Here is a 16,113-nt window from a genome sequence, read left to right on the forward strand (position 1 = left end):
CTCCTGCCTCAGCCTCCTAAGTAGCTGGGATTACAGGCGCCCGCCACCACACCCAGCTAAATTTTGTACTTTTATTAGAGATAGGGTTTCCCCATGTTTGCCAGGCTAGTCTCCTGAGCTCAGGTGATCCACCCGCCTCGGCCTCCCAAAGTGCTGAGATTACAGATGTGAGCCATTGGGCCTCTTTTTTTTTTTTTTTTTTTTTTTTAAGACAAGGTCTCACTTTGTTGCCCAGACTGGACTGCAGTGGTGTGATTTGGCTCACTGCAACCTCCCCCTCCTGGGTTTTAAGTGATCCTCCCACTCAGCCCCCGAGGTAGCTGGGACTACAGGTACACACCACCACACCTGGCTAATTTTTCTGTAGAGACAAGGTCTCACTATGTTGTCCAGGCTGGTCTTGAACTCCTGAGCTCAAGCGATCTGCCCGCCTCAGCCTCCCAAAGTGCTGGGATCAGGCGTAAGCCATCACAACTGGCCTGAGCCGGTAGTATTTTAATGGTATCATTTGTGCTTGATATTCATACTTTGCATTCATACTTGTTTTGTATGGTTGACAGAAGTTTTACCTCCTAATAATGTGAGGTCTTGGAGGATAGACTTTGTAACTGTCACTCAGTTATAGATAATTGTGGCTCTTGACTTCTGTTAAGTTGATCCCAACTTGTAATATAATAGTCAAGATACAAAGGATAATACCATTTTAACAAATAGCAAACAACTCTGCTCTTTAAAGCCTCTGTCCTTTTTCTTTATGGCTCATGGTATCCCCAGAGGTTAGTAAGGTACCAGAGCTCAGAAGAAGGAAGTGTAGCACTGGAGGTGAAACTGATTTTTCTGATCATGAAGCCCTCACTCATCAGGTGCTGCACAAAAGAAGGGGAAGAACACTCTGCTCTCCACAGAATAACTCGGATTTCTAAAGTGGATCCTAACGTACAGCTCGCCCTTCCCTCCTCCCCTCCCCTCCCCTCCTCCCCTCCCCTCCCTTCCCTCCTCCCCTCCCCTCCCCTCCCTTCCCTCCCCTCCCCTCCCCTCCCTTCCCTCCCTTTCTTCCTTCCTTTCCTCTCCTCCCTTTCTTCCTTCCTTTCCTCTCCTCCCTCCCTTCCTTCCTTTTTTTTTTTTTTTTTTTTTTTGATAGAGTCTCGCCCTGTTGCCCAGGCTGGAGTGCAGTGGCGTGATGCAATCTTGGCTCACTGCAACCTCCACCTCCCGGGTTCAAGTGATTCTCCTGCCTCAGCCTCCAGAGTAGCTGGGACTACAGGCATCAGCCACCACGCCCAGCTAATTTTTTGTATTTTAGAGTTTTGCCATATTGGCCAGGCTGATTTCAAACTCCTGACCTCAGATGATCTGCCCACCTCAGCCTTCCAAAGTGCTGGGATTACAGGTGTGAGCCACTGTGCCTGGCCACCTACAGCTTTTTCTTATATGAGATGGAGCTTGAATTAGTGTAGGTTTTATATATTACTATCAAGGATGGATGGTCTTTAGGAATGTTCAGAGAGAACTTTATAGTTCTAACTTACTATTTCAGTAGCATATTTTGAAAAGGGATGGTTTAGAAGTGACTTGGAGTTAGGGAAAGAGAAATATGATAAATTGGAACGAAGAAACTTTTCAGAATATTCATCCAATGAACATTTAATGAGTATCCAATATTTACAAAGAAGAGGAGTTACATTAAAATTGAAAAAAAAAAATGTGTAAGCCTAATCTATGCTAGCACTTTCACACATTCTGTGTTATTGAATCTCCCTAAAGAAATTGTTAACTCTGTTTGATAGATAAAGAGACTGTTCTCAGAAGTTAAGTAATCGTCCATTGATTAATAAATGGCAAAGCTAGGATTCTAAATCAGATCCTCTTTCCAAGTTTACTTTCTGCTAAACTGCAGCTGGGGTTGTCCAATTTTACATAAATGTATGGAGGAACCAAAAAGACCCATGAGAGAATTCTTTTTTTTTTTTTTTTTTTTTTTTTTTGAGATGGAGTCTCAGTCGCCCAGGCTGGAGTGCAGTGGTGCGATCTCGGCTCACTGCAAGCTCCGCCTCCCGGGTTCACGCCATTCTCCTGCCTCAGCCTCCCAAGTAGCTGGGACTACAGGCGCCCGCCGCCATGCCCAGCTAATTTTTTGCATTTTTTAGTAGAGACGGGGTTTCACCGTGTTAGCCAGGATGGTCTCAATCTCCTGACCTCGTGATCCGTCCACCTCGGCCTCGCAAAGTGCTGGAATTACAGGCGCATGCCACCACATATAGCTAATTTTTGTATTTTTAGTAGAGATGGGTTTTCACCATGTTGACCAGGCTGGTCTCGAACTCCTGACCTCAAGTGATCCATCTGCCTTGGCCTCCCAGAGTGCTGGGATTATAGGCATGAGGCACCGCACCCAACCAAGAGAATTCTTTTGACTGAATTGAGTTATAGGAGGAATATAGATAAATTTGGTGGTTCTACGGTCATTTGTTTGTACACTTCTGTTACAGCATTTATCCTAGTCTGTCTTGTATTATTATTACTTGTATGTGTCTCTCACTACTACTATATTGTGAGTTACTGTAGAGCAGAGGCCATGATTGTCTCATATGTCTTGGTAACTACTTCAAATTCATTTAAAATGACTGGGCATCCCTTTTTTAAAGTTGTCTTTATTTCACAGTACCTGACATGGTGTCTTGTACATAGTAGGTAGGTGCTTAAAGTGGAGCCCAAGCCTCATAGGACTAGTTGTCCTTGAAGAAGGTGGTGTTTCAGCCCATGTCCCAGCACTTCTCTTGGTGAACTCAGCAGGGATTTGGGACCTAGTAATTAAGTAGCTGAGAAGCCAATATTCATCCTCTCATTCTCTGAGAAGCATGTTGGTAGCAGAGTGCATTATATTAATACATGGTAGGGGGTACAAGCATAACAGTGAGACTTGGGATTTGGCTTAGGCTTCCCATAGCCAAAGAAATGCTGAGGGGAGATTCATGTTGATAGGGTCGAAATAGCATTGGACTACAAGTAAAAAAAAAAAAAAGTCTGTGTTGTACTTGGCTGTGCTACTATTTAACTTAGTGACTTTTGACAAGTAACTTATGCCCCTGAGCCTCAAATTCTTCATTTAGATTATGGTGATAACAAGTTTCAAGGCCGTTTGCCACCTATAATCTGAAGATGGGAAATTTATTTTACCCAAGCTCTGATGAGTTCAGTTGAGATAGTTATTGAATTTTTTCCCCTGAGCTATTTGACTAATTATTGTTGGGACACCAGGCAGACTGCATGATCATCTATGGCAGGTGTGACTGCACTCTAGGAGACACAGTGATGAAAACACCTGGCACTAGAAATCTGAAACAATGCCTGAACAGTTGAGTGCATCCATTCTGGAGCATATTAACCTTTCCTTTTGGGAGAGGCCAAATTAAGGTCTGTTACATTACCTCTAAAGACCGTAATGTGACACTGGAGCTTCAGGATTGAAAAGTGAGATTGTCTTAATTTACAGCAACGAGGGGATTTTGGCTCTAACTTCCAGATTTATTTATTTATTTATTCACTTATTTATTTATTTATTGACAGAGTCTTGCTCTATCACCCAGGCTGAAGTGCAGTAGCATGATCTTGGCTCACTGCAACTGTGACCTCCTGGGTTCAAACGATTCTTGTGCCTCAACTACCCAAGTAGCTGGGATTACAGGCATGTGCCACCATGCCCAGCTAAATTTTGTATTTTTAGTAGAGATGGGGTTTTGCCATGTTGGCCAGGCTGGTCTTGAACTCCTTGCATCAAGTAATCCACCTGCCTCAGCCTCTCACAGTGCTGGGATTATAGGTGTGAGCCACTGTGCCTGACCCAGATGCTATTTTTAAGTTTGTTGGATGATTATGTTCTTTAATAATGTTGTTACACAGTATGAGACTTTTCAGTCCGCTTTCTAGAACTGTGGAACAAAAACCAAAGTGCCTTCATTTGGTCCAGAAAGAAGGGATTTGCTTTTATTTCAATTAAAAATTGGGAGACTTATCTTTATTATGTGGCCCTCTCTTACAAAGAACAAATTGCTTTGTAAACTCAGGTAAGCACTTTGTATCTCTGATCTCTACGTTCCTCATTTGAAACATGGTAGAACTGGACCAGCTAATCTCTAAAGTCATTTCATTGGCTGTACCTTGCCTTGATTTTAAGTGTCTGTGTGATTGTACTGTTTCTTTGGGACTCTCTGGTTCTTAACCCAGCATAACATGTTCATTAGTATAAAACATGAGTTTAGAACTTTTGGTTCGTAACCCATTCTTCATGTTGTGTCTTGGAGAGTTAATTCAAGTGCTCAGTCCCAATGTCTCCATTAAAAAATGAGAATGAAAGTTTTTATCTATTTCCATCCTAACATTGAAGTGGGTAATGATGATATTTGGTGAAGTATAAGGCACTGGACTAGGTAGTCAAGGGACCGAGGTTCTAGGTTCTATTCCTAACTTTTTTTTTTTTGAGATGAAGTATTGTTCTTCTTGCCCAGGCTGGAGTACAGTGGCGCCATCTTGGCTCACTGCAACCTCTGCTTCCCAGGTTCAAGTGATTCTTCTGCCTCAGCCTCCCAAGTAGCTGGGATTACAGACACCACCACCAGACCCAGCTAATTTTTGTATTTTTTCAGTAGAGACGGGGTTTCACCATGTTGGCCAGGCTGGTCTCGAACTCCTGACCTCAGGTGATCCACCTGCCTCGCCCTTTCAAAGTGCTAGGATTACAGGCATGAGCCACCACGCCTGGCCTCCCTAACTCTTAAGTAGTTGTGTGCCTTCCTACCAGTCACTAATCTTTTTGTGCTTCAGTGTCTTAGACTGTAAATTATTGAAAAGCTACACTTTGTTGAATGTCCATTATGTGCCATATACCTATGTCAATCACTTTATGTACATCATTTGTTACCTGCAGCAGCAAAGTGAGAACAAATGGGAACTTAGGCCCTGAAAGGGAAGTCATGTGCAAGATCCCACAGGTGGGAAATGGCAGAGCTAGGATTAGAAGCCACATCTTTCACTCCAAAGCCTGTTCACTTTCTTTACCTATACTGTTATTTTTTCTTTTATTTTTTTAAATGCTTTTTTGGAGATGGGGTCTTGCTATGTTATCCAGGCTGGACTTAACTCCTGGGCTCAGGCCACCCTCTGGCCTCAACCTCTGGAGTAGCTGGGACTATAGGCACATGGCATAGCACCCAGATACACCTATACTATTCCACTTCATTTGCAGCATAAGATCTACTGTATATGCTTTCTAGGATTGTTGCTAGGAACAGATTGGATATCGGATACCACATTGCTTTTGGCCATTAGAATTTTATAGTTAGAGAGAACCCGTGAGCAACTCTAGTGTATTTAAGATTCCGGATTCAAATCTCAGCTCTGCTACTTATTTAGCTTTGGACCTCCGATAAGTTACTTAGTCTCTTCATGCATCTTTTTGTCATCTATTGAATGGGAATAATAGTACCAACTCCATACAGTGACATGAGGACTATGCAAAGCATTTTTAATATTATTTTGCATATAGTGAGTATTCAGTATATATTAGTAAATAGCAGTGTAGTTGGGATTGTTTTATTTACTCCCCTTGTTTTAGTTATGGTGAAGCTGAAACAGTGCTCAAGATGAAGCAGCTACTTAAAGCCACTGAAAAGAATAAAGTTTATATATGTAAGATTATATTGAATATTTTACAAATAAACATTTAGTGTTAAATTCAGTATATAGTGACAACATTACCCTCAATCCACAGGTGGGGGGATGGGGTAGGCTACAGAGGGAAGAGAGAGCTAGAGCTTGGGTTAATGATTTATCTGGCAAGGGTTCTGGGCCTTTCATCACGAACATTTATTGGTTGCCTGTTACATCGACCCATCAAGCCTCTAACTTCTTCATCTTAGACAACTCTGCAGAAGACTGGGGGGACAACTCTTTCTCTCTGATTAGATCAGGTTCTGTCAGATGTGTATGTATTGACTTTTTATCTAGTTGTCTTGATGAAACCCAAGACTCAGACTTGGAGTTAAATATAACAGATTGTATGCTGTAGTTTGATTTGAAGTTCAGGTATGAGGGGAAGAATGCCCTGCGTGATCCATCCCAAATTTGTTAAAGTTCTCTGTATTGGGTTTGGAGGCCTCAGTCCTAGCTAATATAAAGCATAACTTTATTACCTGGTTTTTTGCTTTTTGTTCCTTTTGTTCATGAAACTCCTTTGGTAATATCAATATGTTCCCTTTGTTCATGAAACTCCGTTGTTGATTTTACTGGGTATAGGATTTGGGTATTCCTCAGTATCATCACACCATGTGACAACACTCTAATCTCACCAGTGTATTTAATGTGTACACACATACCTGTCAGTCTAAATTTCAAAAAAACCCAGAAAGAATGTTTGACAGAGCATCATTTTTAGGCAGTTTTGTAGCATACAGAGGCAGTCAATATGAAGTACAAATTTGGGGAGATTAGGTTAAATACTACAAAAGAAAGATTCTTATTTATGTGACATTGATTTTTTCCCCCATCTTTATAGGTTGCTATGGTGACAGACTATGGGGCCTTTATCAAAATCCCAGGCTGTCGGAAGCAAGGTAGGAGCCTATAACTTGAAATTCAGCCCTCTGATTCTACTCTCTGCTAACACCCCACCACCTCCTAATTATAGGCTGTACATTTTTCAGACAGTAGTTTTTCATTCATTTGTTTTCTTTTTAATATAGATATGAATACAAGATGACAGTTCATTTTTAGCGGGCAGAAGAATGGTGGTCTCTGACTCAGGAGGAAGGCTGGGGTATAGCTAATTGGGTTTACTTCTGAAACCAGCTTCTCTTTAGACTTCACCTGTGACCCTAGGCAAATCACTTCTTTTTTTTTTTTTTTTTTTTTGAGACGGAGTCTCGCTCTGTCGCCCAGGCTGAAGTGGTGCAGTGGCCGGATCTTAGCTCACTGCAAGCTCCGCCTCCCGGGTTTATGCCGTTCTCCTGCCTCAGTCTCCCTAGTAGCTGGGACTACAGGCGCCCGCCACCTCGCCCGGCTAGTTTTTTGTATTTTTTAGTAGAGACGGGGTTTCACCAGGTTAGCCAGGATGGTCTCGATCTCCTGACCTCGTGATCCACCCGTCTCGGCCTCCCAAAGTGCTGGGATTACAGGCTTGAGCCACCATGCCCGGCCCACTTGACTTCTTTAGACACAGGATTTGCGGGAGGGCAAGCTACCTCTGTCTGAGGCTGACAGTGTGAGTTTTCTAGTAGATAGCGCATGAAATGAGAATAGTATTGTAAGTGATACAAGCATATATATATATATAATGTTTTAAGTTTTTTTCATAAAGAGGCATCTGTTGAACATTTTTTGAGAATCCTGTTATAAGTCTATAATCTTATTTATTTACCAAAACTATGGTAAGCATAAAAGGCAGGTTCCACAGACTGGTTGTCTGCCCAGAGTGGGCTAGGTAGTAGCATAGCCAAGACTAGAACCCAATCCTTCTGATTCCTAGCCCCTGGATCTTTCTACTATATCACACTGCTGGTGGATCCAAAGATTCTACTTGCTAACTTCTTATGCTAAAATAAGTTAAGATTTAATTAAAGATTTTAATTCTTTTTAAAGCCATTAAGAGTACTAGAAGAAAATCTAGAAGAATATTTCACTACATAAAAATTAAAAACTTAATTGCAAAAATCATTGTAAGCAGAGTTAAGTTGGGAAAAAGAATTTGTAGTACATATGATAAAGAACTAATACAAAGGGGGTATTAGGAAAAGGTGCCAAGGATATGAAACAACAACTCGCAGGAGAAAAGAATATTACTTGGTACTATAGTAAAAGATACTCATTCTCAGTATGATTAAAAAGTAACTTTAGTAGATTCATATAATGCGATATTACTCAACAATACAAAGGAATGAGAATAAAATATTCATACATGCAACAACCTGGATCAATCTCCAGAAATTATACCGAGTGAAAAAAGCTACTTTCAAAAGGTTATACACTTTATGATTCCATTTATATAGCATTCTTATGTTTTACTTGAGATATGATTCACATACCACACATTTCACCTGCTTAAAGTGTACAATTCAGTGGTTTTTTGGTATATTCAGAGTTTTGTGACCATCACCACGATCTACTTTGAGAACATTGTTGTCACCATAAAAAGAAACCCTGTACCCATTAGCCATCACTCCAGATTCTCTGTATGCCACCAGCTTTAGGCAACCATTATTCTATTTTATCTCTGTATATTTGCTTATTTTGTACATTTCTTATAAATGGAATAATGCAGTATATAGTCTTTCGTGACTGACTTCTTTTACTTAGCGTGTTTTCAAGGTTCATCTGTTTTATAATAGGTACTTCATTCTTTTTTATTGCCATTACAAATTAATTTGTTGCAATTCCATCAGTTGATGGATATTTGGGTTGTTTCCACTTCTTTAGTATTATGAATAATGTTTCTATAAATATTTGTGTACAACTTTTTGTGTGGATATTTGCTTTCATTGGATATATTCCTAGGAGTAGAAATACTGGGTCATATGGTAACTCTGTGTTCAACTTTTTGAGAAACTGCCAAACTGTTTTTCCAAAGTGACCACGCCATTTTACATTCCTACCAGCAATGTATGAGAGTTCTACTTTCTTTACATCTTTGTTAACACTTGTTATTATCTTTTTGGGTATGGCCATCCTAATGGATGTGCAGGGACAGCTCATTGTGGTTTGAATTTCCCTAATGGCTAATGATGTTAAGTCTCTTTTCTTGGGTTTATTGGCCATTTGTATATCTTTTCTGGGAAAATGTCTATTCAAATCTGATACATTTTGACTGTGTCCCCACCCGAATCTCATCTTGAATTGTAGTTCCCGTAATCCCCATGTGTTGTGGGAGGGACCAGGTGGAGAGAATTGAATCATGGGGGTGGTTTGCCCCATCCTGTTCTCATCATAGTGACATAAAACCATCATTCGCTGGGCACTTATTCTCCTTCCTGCTGCCCTGTGAAGAAGGACGTGTTTGCTTCCCCTTTCTCCGTGGTCGTTAAGTTTCTTGAGACTTCCCTAGCCATGCGGAACTGTGAGTCAGTTAAATCTCTTTCCTTGATAAATTACCCAGTCTCGTATGTCTTTATTAGCAGTGTAAGAACAGACTAATACAAAATCCTTTTCTCTTTTTGAGACAGAGTCTCGCTCTATTGCCCAGGCTAGAGTGTAATGGTGCAGTCTTGGCTCACTGCAACCTCTGCCTCCTGAGTTCAAGTGATTTTCATGCCTCAGCTTCTTGAGTAGCTGGGATTACAAGCATGTGCCACCACTCCCCGCTACATTTTAGTAGAGACAGGGTTTTGCCATGTTGGCCAGACTGGTCTTGAACTCCTGTCCTCCAGTGATCTGCTCTCCTCAGCCTCCCAGAGTGCTGGGATTAAAGGTGTGAGCCACCACACCTGCCTGGTTATTTTTGTTTTTATTGTTGAGTTAGGTGTTTCTCATATATTCTGGATACTAGTACCATATCAAATATATGATTTGCAAAGATTTTTATGTAACATACTTGAAATGACAAAATTATCTAAGTGGAGAACAAATTATTTAACGGTTGACAAGGATTAAGGAGGGGAAGGAAGTAGCAATAGGAAGGATCCTTGTGGTGAGGGACCTGTTCTGTATCTTAACTGTGGCAGTGTATACATGAATCTGCACATGTGGTAAAATTACGTGGAACTAAGTACATACACATACACAAACACAAATGAGTACAGGTAAAACTGGGGAAATCTGAACAAGAGCCAGTCGATTTTATCTGAGATGTTTTTTCCTACACCAACCAATTCTCCGGTTCTCTGATTCTCTAACATCAACTGGATGTCCAACAATTCAATTCAATTCTGACACTAATTACCTGGGAGTTAGTGTCAGATTCCACATGGTTAAGGCCTCAGTCCCACATGACTGTCCTCACTTCAGATGCCAACCCCAATATTGGATCCTCAGATTACCTACACTTTTGTCTCACTTGGCTACAATTTTTGGGATTCCCAGTACTTTGCCCCGAAGTTGGTAATTTGCTAGAGTGACTCACAGAACTAAAAAAAAAGCTATAGTTACTATTAGTTTATTTTAAAGGATAAAAATGAACAGTCAGATGAGGAAGTACACAGGGTGAGACCCAAAGCGTTCCGAGTACAAAGCTTTTGTCCCCATGGAGTTGGGGTGTGTCACCCTCTTGGCACAGGGATGTATTCACCAACTCTCCAAACTCCATTGCTTAGGGGTTTATATGGAGGATCTGTTACATAGACATGGTTGATTAAATTATTGGCCTTCAGTGATAGAGCTCAGTCTCCAGCCCCTCTCCCCTTCCCAGAAGTCAGAGGGTAGGGTTGAAATTTCTTTTTTTCTTTTGAGAGGGAATCTAGCTCTTTTGCCCAGGCTGGAATGCAGTGGTGCGATACCAGCTCACCGCAATGTCTGCCTCCTGGGTTCCAGCATTTCTCCTGCCTCAGCCTCCCAAGTAGCTGGGATAACCCTATCTAATCACATCCTTGATTCCTCTGTTTCTGAAGCTATCTAGGGACCCACCAATAGTCACCTCATTAAGGGACTTAATGAATAACAAAAGACACTTCTATCACTCAGAGTAGTCCAAGGGTTTTAGGAACTCTGCCAGGAACTAGGGACAAAGATCGTATATGTATTTCTTATACCACAGTATCAATGCCAGCATCTTGGTTGTGATAGTGTACTATAGTTTTCCAAAATGTCACCATTAGAGAAAACTGGATAAAGTGTACATAAAACCTCTGTATTCTTTTTTTTTGAGACGGAGTCTTGCTCTGTTGCCCAGGCTGGAGTGGGCAGTGGCACAATCTCAGCTCACTGCAAGCTCCGCCTCCTGGGTTCACACCATTCTCCAGCCTCAGCCTCCCTAGTAACTGGGACTACAGGCACCTACCACCATGCCCGGCTAATTTTTTGTATTTTTAGTAGAGACGGGGTTTCACCATGTTAGCCAGGATGGTCTCAATCTTCTGACTTCGTGATCCACCTGCCTCGGCCTCCCGAAGTCAGCTGGGATTACGTGCCTGAGCCACTGCACCCGGCCTCACCTCTGTATTATTTCTTTTGAGTGCAAATGAATGTACAATTATCTCAAAAAATTTTTTTTCACATAGGGCAGCAAAGTTATCAAATGTTTTTAAAAAATGATTTAAAACACTCCTGAAATCTTTGAGATTAACAAATATTTTAAAAGATTGCTGTTAATACCCAGTGTTAGACATGGACACTTTTACTCACTATCAGGAGCATAATTTCACAGACTTTGGCAATGCCTATTAACATTTTTTTTTTTTTTTGAGACGAAGTCTCGCTCTGTGGCCCAGGCTGGAGTGCAGTGGCGCGATCTCGGCTCACTGCAAGCTCCACCTCCCGGGTTCACGCCATTCTCCTGCCTCAGCCTCCCGAGTAGCTGGGACTACAGGTGCCCGCTACCTCGCCCGGCTAGTTTTTTGTATTTTTTTTTAGTAGAGATGAGGTTTCACCATGTTAGCCAGGGTGCTCTCGATCTCCTGACCTCGTGATCCGCCCGTCTTGGCCTCCCAAAGTGCTGGGATTACAGGCTTGAGCCACTGTGCCCGGCCGCCTATTAACATTTTTAGTGTGCTTATTACCCTTTAATCCAGAAATTCTTTAGAGAATTTAGTGTGAGTGGAGAATTACATAAATTATGTGCATCTGTTCTGTAGACTATGCAGATGATTAAAAGAATGACTGTATTTCTAAGACACCCTTACGCCTCATCTTACCAGAAAGATGCAATGGAAGGTTTTCACACAATTCCATCACACTGCTACCTGACTGATAACAGTTGTAAAACATCATTGATTATAAGAAGCACTCCAATTTAGTGCCTCTTAGAATCAATGAAACAGAATAGATGTCAGTTTACTGACATGAGCCGGGAGTGGTGGCATGCACCTGTAATCCCAGCTACTTGGGAGGCTGAAGCAGTAAGATCACTTGAGGCCAAGAGTTCAAGGCCAGACTGGGCAACATAGCAAGACCCCATTGATGGCAATGGAGGCCTGTCTAGAGCAGCTGCTTCAAAAATGCCAGCCATAGTGGGGGCCATGCAGCCAGGGCTGCATGTTCCATGGAGCTGGCAGGAGCCAGGAACAGCGGGATCCCTGCCCCCTTATGAGTTAGTGGGGTGGGAACCCACCCTCACGGGTGCATCTGCAATCACTCAGCCCTAGCTGCAGACCCAGGCATCCCTGCGCTCTTGGAGGTCCGGGAAGACCCCTTTCCCCCACAGGCTCAGAAGTGCCTGCTCCCACTGCCTGGCCTCTTCCAGTTCCTGGCTCCTGCTCTGATTTTGGAGCAAAGTTGAAGCCTAGCGTGGGCACTATTGCAGCCTGGCTGGGTTTGCGTGCCTTGGGGTAGTGCTGACATGCCAGCTTCCTACTACCTCGACCCCCTCCAGACTTTGGGTGCCAGTGAGCACAAGAGGGAGGCCAAAGGGGTTATGAGGGTGACTCATCATGGGCCTGCAGGTGCCCCTGGCAGACAGGCTTCTGGGTGGAAAGGGGCAGGTCTCTTTCGGTGAAGCCCCACCTTCAAGCCAGGGATGGCCTGAAGCATAGGGGCCAGGCTCTCAGTTCCAGGTGGAGTCTGTGGCCCAGAGTGAGAACTTAAGGTGCTTTTTCTGGGCCTGCCCAGGGAGCCCATGGACCAGTCAGCATACACTTCTGAAGACTGTAAAAACCCTGGACTTAGCCAGACTTGGGCAGACACTGGGAGAAACTGCCTGTGGAAATGGGTTACCCACAATGGGTCTCCTCTCTGTCGAGAGCTGCAGATGTTGGGATGACCTGCCTGCAGATAAGAGCTGCCCATTCTGGGTCTCCTCTCTGCTGAGAGCTGCACTCAACAGGTTAACCTGCCTGTGGAAAGGAGCTACCTACTTTGGGTCTCCTGAGAGCTGTACCATCACTTAATAAAGCAACTCTTTGCCTTGCTCACCCTCCAGTTGTCTGCGTACCTCATTCTTCCTGGATGCAAGACAAGAACTTGGGACTCGCTGAATGGCGGGACTGAAGAGCTATAACAGACCCAAGGGCTCCCTGAGCCAGAGCTGTGACACCCTCTTTGGGGCTTTGCGGTTCCTGGCATCTCCACACTTCTGGGCACCACCACGTTCCCCATAGTCCACAGTGGAAGCCGCTTGTAGTATGCCTGGTCCAGCCACAGCCTCACATGGAGCTGGTGCCTGTGCCAGCATCTGGAGCTGCCTGCCCAGCCACAGCAGCCAGCGTGCCTGGCTGTGCGCAGTGGTTGGACCCCGTGCTCACTCACTTATGCACCCCTTGCCACTCCGAGCCTGGCTCGCCCTTGGCAGGAGTGGGATCTGGGACAGTAGCATGAACAGAGCGCAGCCCGCTAGACCAAGTGGATGGAACAGGCCTAGTGGCCCCAAGCAAAACTGAGTGCAGCCTGCCGGGCCAAGTGGGCCGAACGAGCCCGGCAGGCCCAAGCAAAACTCGGGCAAAGGTGCTGCTGGCCACAGCAGCTTCTGGCTGGAAAAATGACACCTGAAGAATCTTGTGACACCATCTTTACAAAAAAGTTAGCTGGGTGTGGCAGCAGGAGGATCACTTGGGCCCAGAAGTCAGAGGCTGCAGTGAGCTATGATTGTGCCACTGCACCCTAGCCCTGGGTAACAGAGTGAGACCCTGTCCCTTAAAAAAAAAAAAAAAAAAAAAAAAAAAAAAAAATTACTGACATGGAACGAAGTCCACGATAATAAAATTTGAAAACATGTTCCAGAAGACTTTGTGTAGCATCTCCCTTCCCTACCCTTTTAAAGCAAGTGTACTTTATATATCTTTTTTTCTTTATGTATTTTAAATTATTGCCTATGTTTAGAAGAAAGGCAGGAGGAATATTTAACAGATTAACACTGGTCACCTCTGGGGAGTTGGTTTTGCTAAGGAAGGGATGTACATGGAAGAAGGACTTTGAGTTTTGGAATTTTTTTTTTTTAAGTGTTTTCTATTAAAATCCAAGAGGTGATCTTTGGATAATAAATCCTTGCCTCTAACCTTGTAGACTACTCTTCTGCAAATTGCATCTTTGCTTTAGAAATGGTTTACCAGCAGTTTTCAAGCTGGCAGTCAGCAGTCTGTAATTAAGTTTCTCATTTTATGTTGGTTTGGATTGAATGACATCGAACTCTTCCTCACCCCATAGGACATTCACCTCTTTCTGTCTGAGCACAGGTTTTCTTGTTAATATACTTACCATAGCTGCCAGTGCCTGAAAGTCCCATTCTAACTTGGGCGTATGTGACACTTTGGGGACTGTGTGGAATTAAAGGCCTGTGACCTTCCAGCAGTCAATCTTTAACTCACTTTATCCATACCCTGTCAGGTGATGCCTCTGATTGTGACTGACAGCTTACAAGTGAATCTGTCAGTCTGACAGCTGGGCTGAGACAAGCCTCAGAGGGAAAGCTCAGGGAGCCAAACAATTAGGTGGAAACTGTGAGTTTTAATCCTGAGATCTATAGGTTTATTGTATAACTGAGCAATTGACTTCCTTACAGTGTATCTTAGTTTCTCTGCCTATAAAGAGGGAAGATCATTAAGTCTCAGCCTGAAAGGACTGAGTTAGAAAATAACTCTGGTCTGATCAGATCTTAACATCTTTGGCTCAGGTAGGTAGATTCTAATTTGAGCTAGTTTCCCAGATGTCCTGTTCTCAGAATACTTCAGCCACCACTGAGTTGAAGAGCCCTTCCTAATATTCAAACCTAAGCTAGATTTTCTTTCCCCTCTCATTCCAAGATAACTTTCTGTGATGATGAAAATATTCTTTATGTTCTCTGATTTGTTTTCTGACAACCAGCTCCCCAATTCTCTGGACACCAACTGGGTATCCAACGACTCAGTTCAATTCTGACATTATTTATCTGGAGCTTGTGTTAGATCTCTCAAATTAAAGGGACTCAGTCCCACAAAATTGCCCCTCTTCAGATGCCAGCTGCAAGTCCTGGGCCACTTGTACTTCGGACCAATCAGCTGTAAACAGGGGTTCCATGACCACCTCCTTAGGTTTGAGACTTTGCCAGAATGGCTTACAGAAGTCAGGAAAACACTTTACAGTAGTCCCCCTTCATCTGTGCCTTTACTTTCCACGGTTTCAGTTACCCTAGGTCAACTGAGGTTTGAAAATATTGAAGAAAGAATTCTAGAAACAATTCATAAGCTTTAAGTTGCAGTTGCAGTGTGATGAAATCTTGCGCTGTCCTGCCCCATTCCATCTGGTACATGAATCGTCCCTTTGTTTATCCACACTGTGTTATGCTACCCGCCCATTAGTCACTTAGTAGCTTTCTCAGTGATCAGATCGACTGTCTGCTATTGCAGTGCTTGTGTTCCAGGTTACCCTTATTTTACTTAATGGCCCCAAAGTGTAATAGTGACGCTGGCAATTTTGATATGCCTGAGAGAAGCCATAAAGTGCTTCCTTTAAGTCAAAAGGTAAAAGTTCTCAACTTAATAAGGAAAAAACGGGGACCCCTAGAGGGGAAACTGAGGGAAGGGGGAGTACAACAGTTGAAAAATTTAACTTTGAGTACTATGCTCAGTACTTCTGTAATGTGATGATTCATATCCCAAACCTCAGCATCATGTAGTATACACAGATAACAAACTTGAACATGTACCCCTGGAATCTAAAATTAAGGAAAGAAAACGTAATCCTATCCTGTGGTTGCTAAGATCTATCCTAAGAATGAATCTTCTATGTGTGAAATTGTGAAGAAGGAAAAATTCATACTAGTTTTGCTGTCGAATTTCTAACTGCAGAAGTTACAGCAACAGTGTGTGATAACTGTTATGACATTATGCTGTTATTATTATTGTTAATCTATTTCTGTGCTTAATTTATAAATTAAACTTCACAGCCAGGCATGGTGGCTCACACATGTAATTTCAGCACTTTGGGAGGCAAGGTGGGCAGATCGCTTGAGCTCAGGAGTTCGAGACCAGCCTGGGTAACATGGTGAAACCCCATCTCTACAAAAAT

The 16,113-nt window shown here is 42.9% G+C and overlaps 2 protein-coding genes across 18 annotated transcripts in view; one reads left to right on the forward strand and one right to left on the reverse strand.

Moving 5' to 3' along the window:
* ZCCHC17 (zinc finger CCHC-type containing 17) overlaps positions 1-16,113 on the forward strand; it is a 1,254,002-nt gene that overhangs the window by 1,200,737 nt on the left and 37,152 nt on the right. For 16 of the 17 annotated variants that reach the window (XM_050796123.1, XM_050796213.1, XM_050796133.1 and 13 more), the window contains one exon: positions 6,551-6,608. The exons of the other annotated variant lie outside the window; for it this stretch is intronic. In XM_050796123.1, coding sequence (XP_050652080.1) covers positions 6,551-6,608 — 58 coding nt within the window. The remainder of the gene's footprint in view (positions 1-6,550; positions 6,609-16,113) is intronic. 17 annotated transcript variants of the gene reach the window in all.
* The window catches only part of SNRNP40 (small nuclear ribonucleoprotein U5 subunit 40), a 202,650-nt gene that overhangs the window by 54,237 nt on the left and 132,300 nt on the right, over positions 1-16,113 (reverse strand). The gene's annotated exons all lie outside the window — the stretch shown is intronic.

Source organism: Macaca thibetana, chromosome 1, assembly GCF_024542745.1.
Source record: "Macaca thibetana thibetana isolate TM-01 chromosome 1, ASM2454274v1, whole genome shotgun sequence".
In the NCBI taxonomy this organism is placed as follows: Eukaryota; Metazoa; Chordata; class Mammalia; order Primates; family Cercopithecidae; genus Macaca; species Macaca thibetana.